General features: G+C 33.9%; 1 protein-coding gene, 1 long non-coding RNA gene, 1 other non-coding gene and 1 pseudogene across 3 annotated transcripts; 3 read left to right on the top strand and 1 right to left on the bottom strand.

The window, feature by feature from the left end:
• Positions 1-213: 213 nt before the first annotated feature.
• On the top strand, positions 214-1,513 carry LOC110728318. Its single transcript, XR_002512657.1, has 2 exons — positions 214-610; positions 873-1,513. It is a non-coding gene; the product is annotated as an uncharacterized LOC110728318 (long non-coding RNA).
• A 1,340-nt stretch (positions 1,514-2,853) lies between these two features.
• Positions 2,854-10,933, bottom strand: LOC110728317 (annotated as a pseudogene).
• Positions 10,934-12,622: 1,689 nt separating this feature from the next.
• On the top strand, positions 12,623-12,696 carry TRNAR-ACG. Its single transcript has one exon. It is a non-coding gene; the product is annotated as a tRNA-Arg (tRNA).
• Positions 12,697-14,536: 1,840 nt separating this feature from the next.
• LOC110728316 (polygalacturonase QRT2-like) lies at positions 14,537-17,595 on the top strand. Its single transcript, XM_021907976.1, has 8 exons — positions 14,537-15,040; positions 15,149-15,277; positions 15,401-15,565; positions 15,651-15,671; positions 15,807-16,014; positions 16,740-16,821; positions 17,052-17,160; positions 17,368-17,595. The coding sequence occupies exons 1-8, from the start codon at positions 14,684-14,686 to the stop codon at positions 17,521-17,523; spliced, it is 1,227 nt and encodes a 408-aa protein (XP_021763668.1). The 5' UTR covers positions 14,537-14,683; the 3' UTR covers positions 17,524-17,595.
• The last annotated feature ends 101 nt before the right edge of the window (positions 17,596-17,696 follow it).

Genomic DNA, 17,696 nt, shown 5'->3' with positions numbered 1-17,696 from the left:
TCCGTTCCGTTAATTATTCGGTCCCTTGATTAATGAGGATTAATCGAGTATTTATAGCCTTGGGAAGCGTGCAACTCTCTAGGTTTAAGGTAAACCTAGGGCCGATCGGGCTTCTAGACTGAAATGGGCCTTGATGGCCGGTTGTCCCATTTGGCATGGGTGGACACGTGGCGTGTCTTAAGTGGTCCGTGGAGGACGCGTGGCGGAACCTGGTTGGTCCACTTGTCAAACGGCGCTTGGTGGATAAAAATCCCCTAATCACTAATAATGCTGCATCAAAAACAAATGCAAATACAGCAACCAACCTTCAAATATGTTCCTCTGGTTCAGCACGTGCTGAACATTTGTCCACAACCTATTGTGCAAATGCAGGTTCTTCTTGGAACCAGCAAGAAGCGAGAGGTTTGATGATTTCAGACATACACAAAGCGGATTCACATTCTAGTGGCAGCAATAATGCTCACGGTCTTTCATCAACATACCTATCATTTTCTGGTGCAAATGAAGACAGAAACAACTATGGTCAGGGAGGAATGAAGGTGAATGGGGCTGTTTCTGTTAAGTAGGATCCACTTTATGCTTGAAGGGACGGCTGCCTCCTTATTGTCTGGTACTTACTTTATACTAAAACTAATGTTTTCCATTTCATAGTCCTTCAAATATTTGTCTGACTGACTTTACATAACAACTTTTCCTGGGAAACTAAATTTTGATTGGTTTTGACATGTGAATAGTCGCAGTTTCAATTTGTTGGCTTGTTTATTTATAGGGAACAATTGTTTCTGCTTCTGAGCTCGGTAGTTGTGGGCACTTGAGGATGAAACCCTTGGAACAGTTATGTTTTGTTTGACTTGATATCTGTCTCAATGCAGGTAATGCAAGCATAATTGGGCCGATTCAATCACGGAGAACAGTCTAGTAACCCTTCAAGTATGTGGAGTCCCAGGCAACTCATTCTTGGCTTTGGTTTATGTGGTTTACCCGGGTCGGGATGGAGGAGGAAATACAGGGTAGTAGGACTATGTAGAATTATAAAGGATTGGCTTTCAAATTATGCGTGGATCTCTTGTTTAAACTATGAAGGATTCGATGTGGATAATGCCTCTCTTGTAGGCTTTCTGGATGTGTTACTTTGTTGGAGTTAGTATAGTACTGTGTTTATAGTTAAATGGAGCATGGACAAGGAAGATAATCACGGTCTAGGAGGTGTTTTAAAAAGTTTTTAGTGATCATATTCATGTTAGTGATCCTCCCTATTTCTTGGTCATTTATTTATGAATTTTAGTGGTGTATATTTCGACTGACTTGGTCCATATTTCACTGAAACTCAACAAAGGAGGAATTTCACAACGCAAAATGTACAGAATTATTGAAAGGTAAAGTTGTAAAATCAAAGTAATTTCTTAAGATAGACATTGAGATTTCCGTTTGTTGGATTTCTAAGGATTTGCTCTTTTCATGTATCTCAACTTGTATGATTTTATTGGTCAATAAAATTTAGTAGTTTCAGTAATTTTGGTAGGCACAAACCAAATAAAGCATAAACTTAGATATTTATTAAAGCGTAGTTGATTCAAATTAACTTGTAAAAGTTTATCTAACTTCATTCGTTGCTCTTATTGAGGGGTTGTGTTTTTTTTTTTTTTTTTTTTTTTTTTTTTTTTTTTTTTTTTTTGTGTGAGACATTATTGAGGTGTTTCAATTTACTTGTTTTATACGAAGTTTTTTTTGGATATATTGAAATTTCTCTTCTACACATTCTTTGAATTGTGTCCTATGCCAATTCACATGTGATACAAAATCTTAGGTTCCACAACACTCTAAGAGGTTACTTGGGTCATTGGGTGGTTAAAATTGTTCACTCTGCTTTTAAATAATAATTTTAGGATTTTTAGCTGTTTATATACACAACTCCCTTGATTGACTCAAGGTTGCCATGTGTATTTATGTGACTAACTAGTGACCGTGTATACAACATTATGCAACCTCGAGATGTATTTCTGATTTCTCTATCATATTAAAAGTTTTTGACACCAAAAGCGTGAATATAATGTTTGAAAACTTATAAAATACGGAGTAGAGATTTATCGCTGAAATAAATACTCGTGACCTTTTCAGAGCCCCAACGATTTAGCGATTTGTTGCTCAAAGTAATAAATTACTACGTAAAAAAGATAAGAAATCTTGTTAGGGCTCATGCATTTTTCCCCCCTTTGGAGCTTTATAACGTGTAAGCTGCGCCGCAGCAGTGCTGCAACTTCTCCCTCTCTCTTTCTCTCAATATCCTCCATTGAAGCTTACTCTGATTCTCTGAATTCTCCATTGAAGCGACTTGCGGCTTTCTCTCCTCCATTGTAGCGGCTTCTGAGGTAAGATGTTTATCATAATTATCGAATATCAATTTCACAAATCTAGGGTTTAGTTCCAAACTTAATTACCGGAAATCCCAATGATGATAATATTTAGTAATCTGAACAAATTAAAAAGGGTTGGGCAAATGGTATTTGGTAGTGCATTGAAGAAATCCAGATGAAGCTCCCATTTTCATTTCTGCTAATGGTTTTTGAGGTACTCTGTTTTTCTTGCATTGCCTTCTTCCATCCAATCTCATGTGGAAAATAGGCATTTCTGAGGGATTTTTATTTTTATTTTTTAAAAAATATTTATGCCAGTAATCTATCAAATTCATTTACTCTGAAACTATTTACCTTTTTTTTGTTTTTTTTGAAATTATTATGCAGGTTAATTATGAAGAGTGCAGAATCAAAATGCATTTGCCAATGAATGTTGCAGAGGGAGCTTGTGATGTTTCATAATTGTAAATAATATTGTAATTTGTAATCTTAGCGTTGATTCATTTAGACAATTGTATATTTGTATTAATGATTTGTTACATATGAATATACTCAAGCTTACAATATACAATAATTTTACAACAACATTGTACCAATTACAAAGTTACTTAGTATTATTCATTTATTCTACATATGTTTCCCCTTGCACCCGATTTTCGCCTTTGGATTCATTGACTGCAGCAATAGCTCCAACTAAAATGCAACCTGTTCTTTAAGTTGTTCCTGTGGACATAATACAAGCACCCAGCTGTCAAAAAAAATTCTGTACACTATCTGTCGGGTTGAATGAGAAATCATATGTACAACTTCTGACAATTAAAATTTCCTAACTCCATGTTTTTGTAACACCATTGGTAGTGATTGATGAATGATAATGGCAATGGATGAAGAAAGTTCGCAATTGTCGACTAATTCGGAAACTTGGTGGCTCCTTTACATATAACTTAAGAATTATCTTACTACTTGACATATTAATTCCCAACTCATATTATGATCTTGGATTAGAAATTGCCCTGTATTGGGTATTATAAGATCAACTATGGAACCAGATTAGTGTGTGTTGCCAGACATCATATCAAGCATGAGTAAATAGTATTCTCTAGTTTGAAGGCTCCAAGCAGCAAACATGTTACAATCTTCCTCAAGAAGCTGACAAGACCCAAAACTTCTACAAAGCCTTAATGAACCTACATCATCAAACTTCATCAAGTATATTTATCTCATTATATATTTATATGGCACTGGAAAGACCATACAACCGAAACCAGCAAACTACAACCTCAATAACAATGGATACTTGGCTCACGAGGATTTTAAACATGATCATATATAATAAGATGTTATGACATGAGAAAAGCTTGCACCCACTTTTGAAGGATGACTGACTTCACTTACATTAACAATACAATTAAAATGATGGTCAAATATTGGCTGCTTTCTTGCAAAGTAAAATTACTAACCTCAGTCACGAAGAAAGCATGAAACCCATAGGGAACTCTTGAAGGTAATTCAACAACTGCAACAGGATCAGCTGACATTGTTTTTGCATCAATTACATTCACAAACGATTTCCTGCAAATCAAACGTATAAACCATTAATTGTCACTAAACCCTTGTGACCATACCAGATCCATTCGATTAGGTATTATCGAAAGAGTAGTCGGGAACTCTTGCTCCCAGTGAACCATTTGTAGCAAGTGTTCAGGTCTAATAATAAAAAGAAGAGTGATGTAACATAAGATAGCACATATCATACTGGTCAGACAAGAACCTCACTAAAAATCAGACAATATAGGAAAGACCACAAAGAATCTTCCTTTTTTTCTGACAATAATTGGGTTACAAATTTCAAAGAACAAAATGCAGGTTTAAAAAATTACCCAGTGTTTTCGTCATGCACAAAGAAGATAAGATATCCATCATCCTCTTCACTGGTGGTACCTGGTTCACGAGGAACAAAGATGGCCTCTGATCCAAATCTTCCAGGACCAAGGTCAAAGATACCTTGCACAGTTCCTCCAACTTCAAGCTTTGTTTTGCTGGAATCTGGTTCAGCATGCAAGTCAAATTTGACTATTCCTTGTACTTTCGCAATGCTGCCCAATATGGTACCATACACATATCTCTGTTTCCTGTGCTTGGTACAAGAATAACATAAGTATAAATGATGATGCACTAATTATCTCCCCCAGCCTGGCCACCCCCACCAGTTAGCCAATATGCAACATATAATGAATTCCACCCAACTAACAGAGGAGATTATAAAAAAATTTACTTATGGAACTGTGAGATCCAAGTACCTGCCAGTAGTACTCATTAACTCTAGGGAAATCCACGGCAGGTGCTGATAGTTCTTTTTGAGACGCAAGACCAGTTTTCATATTAAATCTCATCTCGTACCTGGTATCAAGAGTTTTTATCAAAAAAAGATGATTGAAAAGATATTAGACTCTGTCCAACCATTGAAGTTTTCTTACAGCTGATTTGAAAAATCTTCAACCCGATTTTCAGCAGCTCCACTGACCATCTCCAAATCTGGATTCTCAATGCGACAAGTGATTAAAACAACCTCATCTCCTTCTTCCCACGCATTGGCTGTCAACATAAGCAATCATGATTAAATGCACTGAAATATGCATTTACTTTTTATATTTTTATTTTATACATATGTATATAGATTTTAAGATAAAAGTTAACATCTGCTGAAGCAGTAAATGATCATGCAATAGTCAAATCAACATCACAAAATCGACAAATGTTCTCTATATATATGATAAAAATGCTTAGAATCTATGACTAATGAAAAATGGAAAAAGGTAGCTAGGACACACCATTATGGAATATGAAACAATTTGGCAGCTCAAACCATTTGATTAAGCTCTCATTCTTAGCATATCGTGGTAGTACACCAAAGCGAGCCTTTAATGTTGGGTCAAAAGTGAAAATTAGTTTTTTTTCCTTCACCATATCCTGGAAATTCAAGAATATAAGATCAGCATATTAAAAACAGAAGCACTAGTGGGGGAAGGGGGACAAAAAGGAGAATTAAATGGAAAACAATATGGCAGCATCAAGTGTCAAAATCCTAAAAAGATTTATGCCATCAACTGTAGTACCACAAACAGATAAGCCCTGTTTCCAACAGAATCTAAAATATACCCTGCTAACAAGCATGTTTGAACACCCCCCTCCCCAACCTCTATCAATAATGCTGCATGAAAGATAATTTTGAAGAAGTGAACAAAAAGCCGACCCCAAATCATTTTGGGACTAAGGCTTTGTTGTTGTTGTTGTTGAACAAAAAGCTGGTATTTTCTTTTGGTGTTAAAGTTACCATACCTTAGGTCTAAAGTGTAAAGGAAGATCCATGATAATAGCATAGTTCTCAGTGATCGCAAAATCATGCATCATGATAGGCGCAGGGATAGTTATTGGTACAGGGTCATGCATGTATCCATCCTTTGAAATTACTCTGTATGTGATATATGGTGGTTCATGAGAGTAGCCAAAAGTAAACATCTCCCCTACACCAAGAGTTTGAATTTGATCAGTGAGACTACAAAAAATAAATTTCAGATTAATGTGTGCTTTTATGAAAGAGAGAGAGAGAGAGAGTTAATAAATCTCACCTGTGGAAGGATCAACCTTTGGATGAGCTGTAATGGAGTGGGTCAACCTTTTATCATAGTCAAGCATTCCAAGGGTTTGAAGATCCCCGTCTTCCAAAACACGAATAACATCTGGATAAAACAGTAAAGTAGAGCACTTAGTGTCACATACAACTGGTACTAGCAAGAGCTATCACAAGCATCTGGATATAAGTCCACCATGTCCTTTTTTTGGGCATATGACATTCAAAGTCAACATCAAGTTAAACAAGAAACACTCAATTTGGTACCTCAAAATGAAAATAAATAACAGAATATCACAACTCACATGGCTTATCTGCCTCTGAAAGTGCCAGAAGCTTCCCATGGTGATATATAAGAGCGGTATTAGCTGTATAAAGATGGAAAATTCACATATATGAGTAATATGATCCAAATTTAATCAAAATGACAAGTAAACATAAAGTGATAAAACCATAGATAGAGTAAAATTTCCTTCAAACCAATGAAGCATTGATTTAGCTAGCAAAAGCACAGTGAACAAGATACTTATTGCAAGTAGCCAAATGAGATTTATTTTCCTTTTAGCCTTTTGGCCAAACTCTAAGGATTGATATAGTATAAGTAGAAGAAAAAACCTGTCCCATTTTCATACGACATATCTAGTACTTTCAGCTTGGCCCTGAGCATTTGCAAGTTGACTGTAAGTAATCCAAAAAGGCCCTTAAGATCTCCAATCTGCAAAGATTTGAGAAGTTAACACATGTAAGGCCTACAATAAGAAACCCTGTTTATCCATTTAGAAAACAAAAAATCCATCAGGTCATCTCACTCAGAGTCTATCAAATGGATTCCATTCATTTTGCTTTCTAGGAGATATTATTTAGTTACTTCTGCAGTCTTATTCACTAGTCTCAGGGCACTATTAACCTGCAATAGTACACTTACGCGTAACTTGAAGCACCAAATGTAGGATATGTGACTATTTTGTCCAATTTCAAAAATAACTAAATGTAAACAAAATTTATACAATAATCAGCAATAAACGAATTTTACACAAAATTTGAAAATTCAGTGACTAAACTACTACTGTAAGCACATTGTTATGTGACATTTGATATCAAATGTGATCATTTTAATGAGATCTTTGATTCAGAAGCATAAGTGGAAAAAAATAAAGGATTTTTTAACGCAAATAGACCAACCTTTGGCCAGTTCTCCCAAAATGGACAAACCTATAAATCAGCCCATATTGGACAGAAGTTTGCCATTTTTCGCCTATAATGGACCAAGCAGGTCACCCTACCTGTTATAACAGGTAAAAGTCCACTTGTCATTAAATCATTGGTCAAGTTTTTTTTTTTTTTCCCTTTCCTCCTTATCCCTTTTCCCTTTCCCTTTCCTTCCTCCCTCCATTAATTCTGACCAAGCTGCCACCCCTCCACCACCATCTCCTCCCCTAGAACCGGCTACCCTCACCTACGACCAGTCACCCCGCCCACAACCAGCCACCCCCAACCTTCAATGGCAACTCCACCATGATCACCACCACCAGACCTCAACCCAAAACCCCAACCCACCATACCTCCTCCTCAAACTCCCAACCATACCCTCTCTCACCTGACATGAAACCCCCTAAACCCCTAAAATCGACCACCTTGAAACCCTAGACTACCCCACGAAACCCCTCTGAACCCGACCACACCCCCTAAACTCGAAACCCAGCCACCCATGAAATCCTCCCCCTGCTGTGTTTCCCCTCTCGCGTCACCCTCCCCTGCTCTGCTTCCCCTCTCGCGTCACCCTTTTTTTCGTAGCCTGAAATTTGCTAATGAAATTGAGTGAATTGCTGCTAAAATTGATACTTTTGGTGTCGATTTGGGCTGCTATGTTAGGCGCGTATTTGGTGGTGTTCGGTTTGGTTATTGTTGCGTGACGGTGGCAAGCAAGGGATTGACATGGTTGGCGGGGTAGGTGGCTGGGGGACAGAGGAGGTAGTTGAGGTGTCTGGTGGCTAGTTTCAGGTGGTGGATTTTTGCTGGTTTCGGGTGGTGTATTTTCAAGGGCTAGTGGTTGGTTTTGGGTGTTGAATTTTCAGGGGGTGTGCTGGTTTTGTGGTGGTGCCTGGTTTCGTTTGAACGTGGGTATGGTGGTTTGAGTGGTGGGTATTTTCGAGGGTGGTGAGGGTCAGCTTAGGTTGATTTTTTTTTTTTAAATTTTTTTTTTTTTTTATTACCTTGTATAACCGGTTGCCTGTAAACTCATTCCATTATGGGCAAAAAATGGCTGTCCAATATGGGCAGATTTATAGGTTTGTCCATTTGGGAGAACCGGCCAAAGGTTAGTCTATTTACGTTAAAAATTCCAAAAATAAATAAAATAGTGACATCCATGAAAAAATGGTAATAAACATTTTTTATAGCACTTTTATGGTGAAAGGTGTATGTAAGCATTGTCTTCAGACTGATTATTAATGCTATGAGTTGTATAGACCATAAAGCATAGACATGGGGAACAACTCATTTTTATTTTACATCAAAATTAGTTGCACAAATCATTTCTTGTTTCAGTCCCCAATTGCTTACCTTCATAAATTTTGCCCCTCCAAAGAACTCTTCTTGTTTCAGCCTTGATGTCTTAACGTAGCGGGAGACATAGGTTGCTTTCCCATCTTTAATGTGCAATCCATGAATCATGCTGTAAAGGAAGGCAAAACATATATACTTTTGTTGTTGCAAAAAGTAATCTGAAACTTAATATGACTGCAAACAACAGATCATACATCTTTACTGCATCTATTAATTGGATAATTATACATAATGGAAGTAAAAAGTATTCAGAGAAGGAAGATGATTAATGAACAAGAGACATATAAGTAATTTACTTATGGATCATATAATATAGAGTAAATGAGTAATTTACTTATGGATCATATAATATAGAGCTTGTACTACGTAGTTTGAAGCTACATATTCAGAGAAGGAAGATGATCCATGAACAGGAGACATATAATAGGCCTTGAACGTCAATGATATTTCTGGGTTTTTGGCCCTTATATAGGCACTATAGTCATTTCTCCACATGCTTAACTATGTTGAAATATTGAATAATCCAAAGCAGTCATAAGAGAAAATTATGTAATTAACATACCCATCTCCATCAAACCTGCAAAAAAAATAATTACAATAATTAGCTCAATGTATAGGTAACACCTTTTTAAATGTGAATCACAACAAACTAGTTATAACTTACCAGTGATATCCAGCCACAGGAGCAAACTTTGGATTTGGTCCGACCCTGACAACTCCCCATTCAAGCATTCCTGTAATTGATGATGTGCTAATTAATAATTATGTATGAAACACCAAGTGAACTTAACCATTTTATTTCTGCCAAATAAAAGGAAAGGAACTATTTTAGAATTCTGGCATAGTATTTCAGAGAATTGGATTGAACCAAACAGAAAAGGTTGCATGTATACTGCTTAGCTAGCTGACAGCATTTAATTTTTCATACTAAATTCTAGTTTATTATTTCGATTGTCTTCCTTCCAGAACATAGAGAATCACGTATAGTAAATTTAACCATCACTTGCAAGTTTTAGTTGCTTCATAAACCATTATGCTGATGACTAGCATTTGCACCCCGAACTAAATGTTTCTCGTTTGTTCACCCTTCTAGATTACAAATGCAAATTCACCATACTGGCCTCTAGTAATCAGTTCAATTAAAATATAGATTTCCATTACAAAGTGTATACAATCGGCCAATTGACTCATATCAAACTTTTCAAACTTACAAGTATTAATACTAAAATAAGCACCACAAACAAAGGATATATTTAAAAAAACTAGCACTAATCCTCTACTAAACCGCACCTAACTTATTCTAAAATATACATGTGTGTGTGTATTATCAAAATAATAATTGGGGATGTTCCAAGAACATACGTAATTAGGCTAAACGTGGAAGCCATGCTTATTCGTTCTCTAGTTCGAAATTGATCACATTGCAACTACACTTGAGCAATATCCACCAAAAGTTTCAAAGGACAAAATGTATGAAGTTAATTTCACAAAACCTACTCCATATGTTGATTTATTCTTGATTAAGACCACCACTTCACCAGCAATAACCATCATCATCATTTACCAAAACTCATAAGAAACATATAGTCCCACTGACCCACCACAAAAATTGCACAACACATACACCACTACTACATACCAATGCAACAATTAAAAATAATATATGAAAACCCAATTGACTACTGAAACCCTCCTTAATTGGGTTGTCGTTATAAAACGGGTGTGCAATGAGCACTAATGCACTATGCACTCGGGTGTATAAACCAAACAAGGGCTAATCATATCTATGGGAGTAATGGGACTATGCCCATTTAGTAAAAAGTAATTCATTATCAAACCAGTACACAAAATTAAACCCAGAAAGTTAATTACTTCGAAATCATAATTAGGCAAACCAAACATAAACCCAGAAAGTTAAATACTTGAAAATCATAATTAGGGAAACCAAACAGCAGGAAGAAACATACAGTATAAATAAAATTAAAAATGGAGAAAAAGAAATGAAAAGGGTACTTACAGGGAGATGACCATGAACAGGTAAATCTTTGGCAGGAGGAGTTTCTTGAAGAACAGGAGCAAAATTGCCATAAAGATAATGAAGTGGTTTAGTAGAATCATACATCAATTTGACAATCAATTTTTCCAACAAATCAATAGCTTTGGAAGTGAACCCTTTGCTGGGTTTTGGGTCAACTTGAACAACTCCATGTTTTTCTTCTCTTTGCTTCTTCCCTTGCTCTCCTTCACCCATATTTTCTCAAATTTCTCAATATCTGGTGATTGGCAGTTTCAGACTTTCAGTGGTAAGACTCTTGTAGTCTGTCTGATGACTAGTGACTGTCGATAACACAAATAATGTGGCCTTCAGAAAGTTTTTATTTCTCAACAGGTCATTCTTGTGACACGTACTCACTAAATAAGGCATGTGGAAATTTCAGGATGTTTAGCAAAGCTGGCTACAAATTGAGCCAATTCAATTTGTTGAGTGTTAGGCCCATTACAGTCCATAGTTGTAGGCGTGGTGTTTGGTTCATTAAGTTGGAAATGATTGGTATGGAATCTCATACTAGATAGGTATGAATTCTAAAACTCATACTAGTTTAAAGTTGTTTGGTTTTATTATTGAAATAAATTCTATCTTTCATTAATAGAATGGATTGTGAATTTTAGGGAAAGGGGTGGGTATGAGATTCCATCGATATGGGGATTAGAACCCCTTGGGTATAAGATTCCATTATTAAAAATCTCAACCAAACAAAAAACCCCCTTAGTATATGGAGTAAATGAGTATTTTTTTTTTAATTTTTTTTTTTAGGAATTTTTTTTGGATATTAGAGTAAGGTTTAATTTAGTCTACCTTGAACCTTTTTTCCGGTATTATAATTGGTTTAATAAAATATCAAATACTTTACATAAGTAATACAAATATACAAAACGGAGTACTTTATAGTATTTTGAAATTATTAAAAGCCTAAAATTAAAGTTTTTTTTTTTTCGGCATATTCGATATAACCGTATAATGTAAATTTTCAAAAACACAGTAAGGTCACTAACTTCACAATTTCATATGATACGATTTTAACAAGTACCTACATAGCTATATTTACTATGTACAATACACAAACGGAGGCAAGGTGGGAGATTTTTGTTTGCGCAAAAAAAAAAAAAAAAAAAGGAAAAAAACATTATTGGTCGTAGTTGTTATCATCGAAGGGAGGGTGGTGTGTACCTTAAGACAAGAAGAGAAAAGTGTATAATAGACGGCAATCAATCACGGCACATAGCAGCACCTCAAAGTTCAAAATCTATGGGGTTTGGCCATTCATGACGCAATAACAGAATTAGCTTGTATATAGCTTCTATGACCACGCAAATGACATTCACATTATCTAATTTACCCAAATCTTCATCATCTCCCATCCCTTCTTCTCCTTCTTTTCTTGCTAGGAACTCCTAATTTTTTACCTACAATTTTTGCTAACTTCAATTCCCTAACTTAACTTTTTATCTACCCTTTTTCAATTTATCCTTATCTCTCATCTCATTGTGCGCGTTGTTGCTCTTACAATAATACATGCTAATTATAGACTTGCTTAAACATTATGTGACAGACTACATTATGTGACAGACTAATGATAGTTTGTATCGCGAAACCTTAAATTAGCTTCCTTATTGTAATTTTTCGCCTTTTCTTATTATGTTTTCAATTTAAAATTAATAATTAACTAGGTTAAGTCTCATGCATTGCACGGTTATAATTAAATTTTACAACAAATAAATTATAAATAATGGTGTTAATTCAACAATAATTTATCTAAAATAATTATTTGTAACAAAATAACTTGAATTTTAGTTTATACCAATACCAAATACGTAAAGGTTTTTGAATTGGATTGTATAAAAAATATAATAATAGAAATTTTCCAAATTATGTCGTGTTTTGCCATCCATTTTTATTATCACATTCAAGTCTTAAATTCTTTTATGTAAAAACGAAGAAACTAATTCTATTTTCATTTTCTTTCCTATTTACTACGTCGCTCCCGGGAACAGATCCAGTGGAGGCGGGGTGGGGCCTGTAGCTCAGAGGATTAGAGCACGTGGCTACGAACCACGGTGTCGGGGGTTCGAATCCCTCCTCGCCCCGAAAACCTAAGGGTTCCTCCGCAAGGTTCGTCCCCCATTTTAATCCCATAAGGTTTAATAAAAATTCGATTGACCTTTTGAAAAAATTGCTATGCTTAGTGTGTGACTCGTTGGTTTTAGAAGCTATAAGGTTTTATATAAGAAAATTAAAATATTAACTTAGGTTAGTACCCATATACGAGCTCATATTCATTTATCCTTAAATTGTTGACACACTTTGATCGACATAATATGAAAATTTAGGAATTTATTTTACTTTAGAATAATTAGTATTACGTAATCAATTTTTTTAAATATATTTTAGTGAGTAGTAGGGGTTTTCATTTTTTAAATAATCAAATCAATATTTAGAGTAATTAGATTAAATTTTCCAATATAAACGTTATATTTCTTTTTTAATTAAAGTAAATTTTATTATCAAATGAAGTTGGAGAAAAAAAATTGACATTGATAATATTATAATAATCTTGGAAAATAATGTATTACAATACCTTATTTTTAATCTATGTTAGTATTTTTGTAACTAAAAGTTTCCTAGTATATAAAATATATGTTAAAAAAAAAATTGAGTATAATTGGATTAAATATGTTAATGGAAATAACTATTATTGTAGGTAATAAAATGAATGTCATTAAAATATGGCAAAAAAAAAAGGAAAGAAAAAAAAGGCAGTATTTTTTTTAACTAGAAAATGATAAGTGTCATTCCAGATTTCGCCTGTAGTATGTAGTTATTGATTATTAATGATTAATAAAAGTTGTGTATATACAAATGTAAGACTGGTAAGAGCACACAATATAATTTTTTAAATTTAACAACTCTTATTGATCAAGAGGGATGGGCTGGGCTGGGCTTTGGTCTTAAATACATTCAACCAGCAAATAATTCAGTTTTCTTCATCTTTATGGAATTAAAAGGGTGTGGTTGTAATTTTCAGACCACAAACATTCTACGGAGTAATTAGTGTTTGCATAAATTGACCGTTGACATTGTTTTTTTTTTTTTTTTTTTTTTTTTTTTTTTTTTTTTTTAGGAAACGTTGATTGTGGCTTTTATATCCTAAATTAAAGACATAGACTTTTAATTTCAGTGCACATAAAAGTGTTAGGATCGCGAAATTTCAACTTTTTCGATAATTCGACCAAATTAATGTCAACTTTACCTAAACTTTTCTTATAAAGGACTTATATTGTCATTTGAACCAATAACATTAGATTACATTTAAAACTTATTTTATTCGTAGCATAATATTTATACGTCTCTTTCAATAATTATTTTTACTCAAATTTTAATATTTATACTCGTCATTTTTAGCTTGAAGGTTTAGACTTATAAACATGCATGACATTTGAAGCTAACCTACTTTGTCCAGTAATCAAATAAGGAAAAACCATAGATATGTAATATTCTAAGCTATCGAAATTATAAGAGAAGAAAATATTCTAGTTACGCCAAGTATGTACAGTTAAAACTTTGTCAAATAAGAAATGTATAATAATAAGAGCAAGTAGAATAAGAGAATAAGTTTAATGCGGTAGATCTTATTGGACTATTAGATAGAAATAGGAAAGCATGACATATGTGAAAGGCTTGTTGGTAAACAAGCAATTAGCAATAAGAGAGAGAGAGAGAGAGAAAGGGTTAATAGTAATGGGAGTCTAACTAACCATTATTATTAAGGGAAGGGAAAGGTAAAAGTCGGGTATCAATCCATCAAATAAAACTTACTCTTCCGTCTCATTCTCTTCTTTTACCATTTTCCATTCCTCCTTGTGACTCAAATCAATTCCATGCCATTTTTTGTTAACGAACCCAACTCTTTCTCTTCTACACAAGCAAGCTCCTCTCTTTATAAAGCTATTAGTTTCTCAATATCATATTATTACAACCAACCTTTATTATCTTATATTATTGTAATAATATTTATATTATTCATTTGTCTTTTACACTTCTAGCTATAAGTGCACAAATAAGACATAATCAATAATGTCTTTAACATCACATTTTCTTATACTTGTTGGTGTTCTTACCATTCTTATTTCTTCGTTTCTTCCGGTTTGTCTATCTAGCTACCCCTTCCCGGAACCCGATTCGAGGAATTACATTACAAAGTATTCTACTAACAACAAGAATATTAGTGATGATGATGATAAGAGGACTTACAATTACAACTATGAGCTTGATTCACAAAGTCTCGACAATTATGATAAGGTAATCCTTGATCGTATTAGGCACCATTCTCATCGAGCTCGGTCTAGAGCCCCTTCCCCTTCATCTTCGCCTTCAAGAATTATCAATGTCGAACATTTTATCAAGTCAGGAAGAAGGAGAGATCATACCAAGGTATTTTAATCTATAGTTAATATAAATATGGTCGAAAATATTTTTTAAAGATAGATGCATGTTGATTGTTATGTTGTGTTTTTGCTCCCATTTATTTTACATGAAAAGGGTTTTAAGAGAGCTTGGAAGAAGGCATGTTCAACCAAGGGTGCAATATTGCTAGTGCCAAGAAACAAGAAGTATAGGGTCAGGCCAATCAAGTTCTCTGGACCGTGTCGTTCTCCTCTCACCATAAAGGTACAATATAATCCAATTCAAACGAATAAAGGACTATATATATGCACGTACTTTCTTTCTCAAGTATAGTACATATGATATGATATGATATGATATGATATTCTTGTGGGTTATGTTTTGTAGATCAAAGGAAGAATCGAGGCGTCTACCAATCTAGCAGACTACAGAGATCGACTACATTGGCTACAATTCGAAAATATAACTAACTTCAAGGTTAAAGGTCGAGGCACCATTGATGGCAGGGGACATATTTGGTGGCAGAATTCTTGTAAGATCAATACAACTAAGGTAATAATCTAATTAAACGCACTTTTCCTTAATTTTTTCTACTTCAGTTTCACGATTAAAAATCTTTATACATTTATCTTTGCAGCCCTGTCAACATGCACCTACGGTATGACTTCAGTTTAATCATTTCCTTGATGAATTCATTATCGTACTATATTTTTAACATGAGCTGATATTACCGAATATATATATATATATATATATATATATATATATGTTTTGGGTTAAATTTGTTGTGAAGGCGGTAACCTTTGATGGATGCAAGAACTTCATAGTGGATGGATTAAAGATAACGAATGCACAACAGATGCATATGACATTTCAGAAATGCACTGCTGTAAGAGCTTCACATATAGTCATAAAATCGCTGGGAAATAGCCCTAACACGGATGGAATTCATGTCACCGAGACCAGAAACATTCAAATAACAAGATCTCGTATTGGAACAGATAATAACATACATATAAGTTAATCTCTTTCAATCAACAAATACTTGCCTCTTATATTGATAATATACGAAGTATTTTACAGCTTTTTTGGGAGAAAAACAAATCTTGATTTAAATTTATGTGTTGAATAATATTTGAAGGGTTACATCATGTTATCTAGCTATGAAGTTAATGCAAGGCCATAATATGTCTCCTTATGAAATAATTTAGCTAAGAATGTAGTTGTATCTTTCATTGACTTTAAATACAAATAGTCAAATACATACACTTTAACAATATTAGATGGGTTGGTTTAGATATTTGAAGTCAAATTATTAACCAATCATCACTATTATATAAAATCCTCATTTAAGTATTAAAGAACTTGAAGTAAATTGTGCAAGGATAATCTTTAGTTTAATATAGAGTAATTTTATATTATAATTTGGTAAATTGTCCAAGGATTAACCTTTAGTTAAAAAGTCTATGTCTAGTTCAAACAATAAATATCATTAAATTGAAGCATACTAACATGCGTTTTGACAATCAGCAGGTTTACAAAACTCAATTATAAATCACTAGAAGTAATTATCCCTAATAATAGTAAGGAATTATCTCATAGAATCGTTAGTCCCTCAAGTGTTACAATAAATTATTGTAAGTCCATCTCATAAGAATTTTGATTAAAAAATTATTTCTTCTTAGAAATTTCTAACTTTATCTTGCTACTTTTGGTTCCATTCAAGGCGATGATTGTGTATCAGTAGTAAGTGGATCAAAGAATGTTCAAGTGTCCGATATAACTTGTGGACCAGGCCATGGAATCAGGTATGGATTAAACCCAACTCTTACCAACCTCATGCTCAATTGAGTCAATTCTTTATCTAATTTTAGCCAATATCATATCTAAAATTCACTTTATTTGATTTGAGATATCATTGACCAGTTTATTTTCTGCACTACTTGTTTTCTAGCTAATCACATATTATTAGTTTCCAACACTTTTCAATTTAAATTAATATAATTTTTTTCTTGGAAAAAAAAATAATTGATTTCAGTATTGGAAGCCTAGGCAAAGGAAACTCCAAGGCACATGTTTCAAATGTATTGGTAAACAAGGCAAGACTTTTTGGAACCCTTAATGGAGTCAGAATTAAGACTTGGCAGGTAAGAAATTATTTTACAAACTATTTCTTGTTTTTTTCTTTTAAAGATTGGCTGGTAAAAGTTGGATCTTTTTCCATTTGTTAGGTTATACACAATTTTCTAATGCAATTTTCATGTTTACTTGACTTAAAAATTATTATCTAGCTTTTATATGTTAGGTAAAATCTCTAAAATGACTAATTTCGTGCTTTAAATTTTTGGTTGCAGGGAGGACAAGGATATGCAAAAAATGTTGTATTTCAAAATATTGCAATGAAAAATGTTAGCAATCCAATAATCATTGACCAGAACTATTGCGATCAAAAAACACCTTGTCAGGAAATGGTAATACAAACACTCCTTTCATATACATGTAAATTATGATACTCCGTGATACAATGATAAAAAAATTTAACTGTCTTATAAAACTAGTTTTGTACTATTATTATTCATTAATTTTGGGATAGAACTCGCTTAGATTTAGACATTTTTTATTCGGAGATAACTCGTCCTTATTATAAATGATTTATGACCATCCTAGCCTATATATACACCTG

Source organism: Chenopodium quinoa, unplaced genomic scaffold, assembly GCF_001683475.1.
Source record: "Chenopodium quinoa cultivar QQ74 unplaced genomic scaffold, ASM168347v1, whole genome shotgun sequence".
In the NCBI taxonomy this organism is placed as follows: domain Eukaryota; kingdom Viridiplantae; phylum Streptophyta; class Magnoliopsida; order Caryophyllales; family Amaranthaceae; genus Chenopodium; species Chenopodium quinoa.
This window is presented reverse-complemented; position numbering and strand designations above follow the sequence as displayed.

Coding starts and splice junctions, on each gene's coding strand:
- LOC110728316 (XM_021907976.1), top strand. CDS start 14,684: ATGTCTTTAACATCACATTTTCTTATACTTGTTGGTGTTCTTACCATT. Junction 15,041..15,148: donor GAAGGAGAGATCATACCAAG/GTATTTTAATCT, acceptor TTACATGAAAAG/GGTTTTAAGAGAGCTTGGAA. Junction 15,278..15,400: donor GTTCTCCTCTCACCATAAAG/GTACAATATAAT, acceptor TATGTTTTGTAG/ATCAAAGGAAGAATCGAGGC.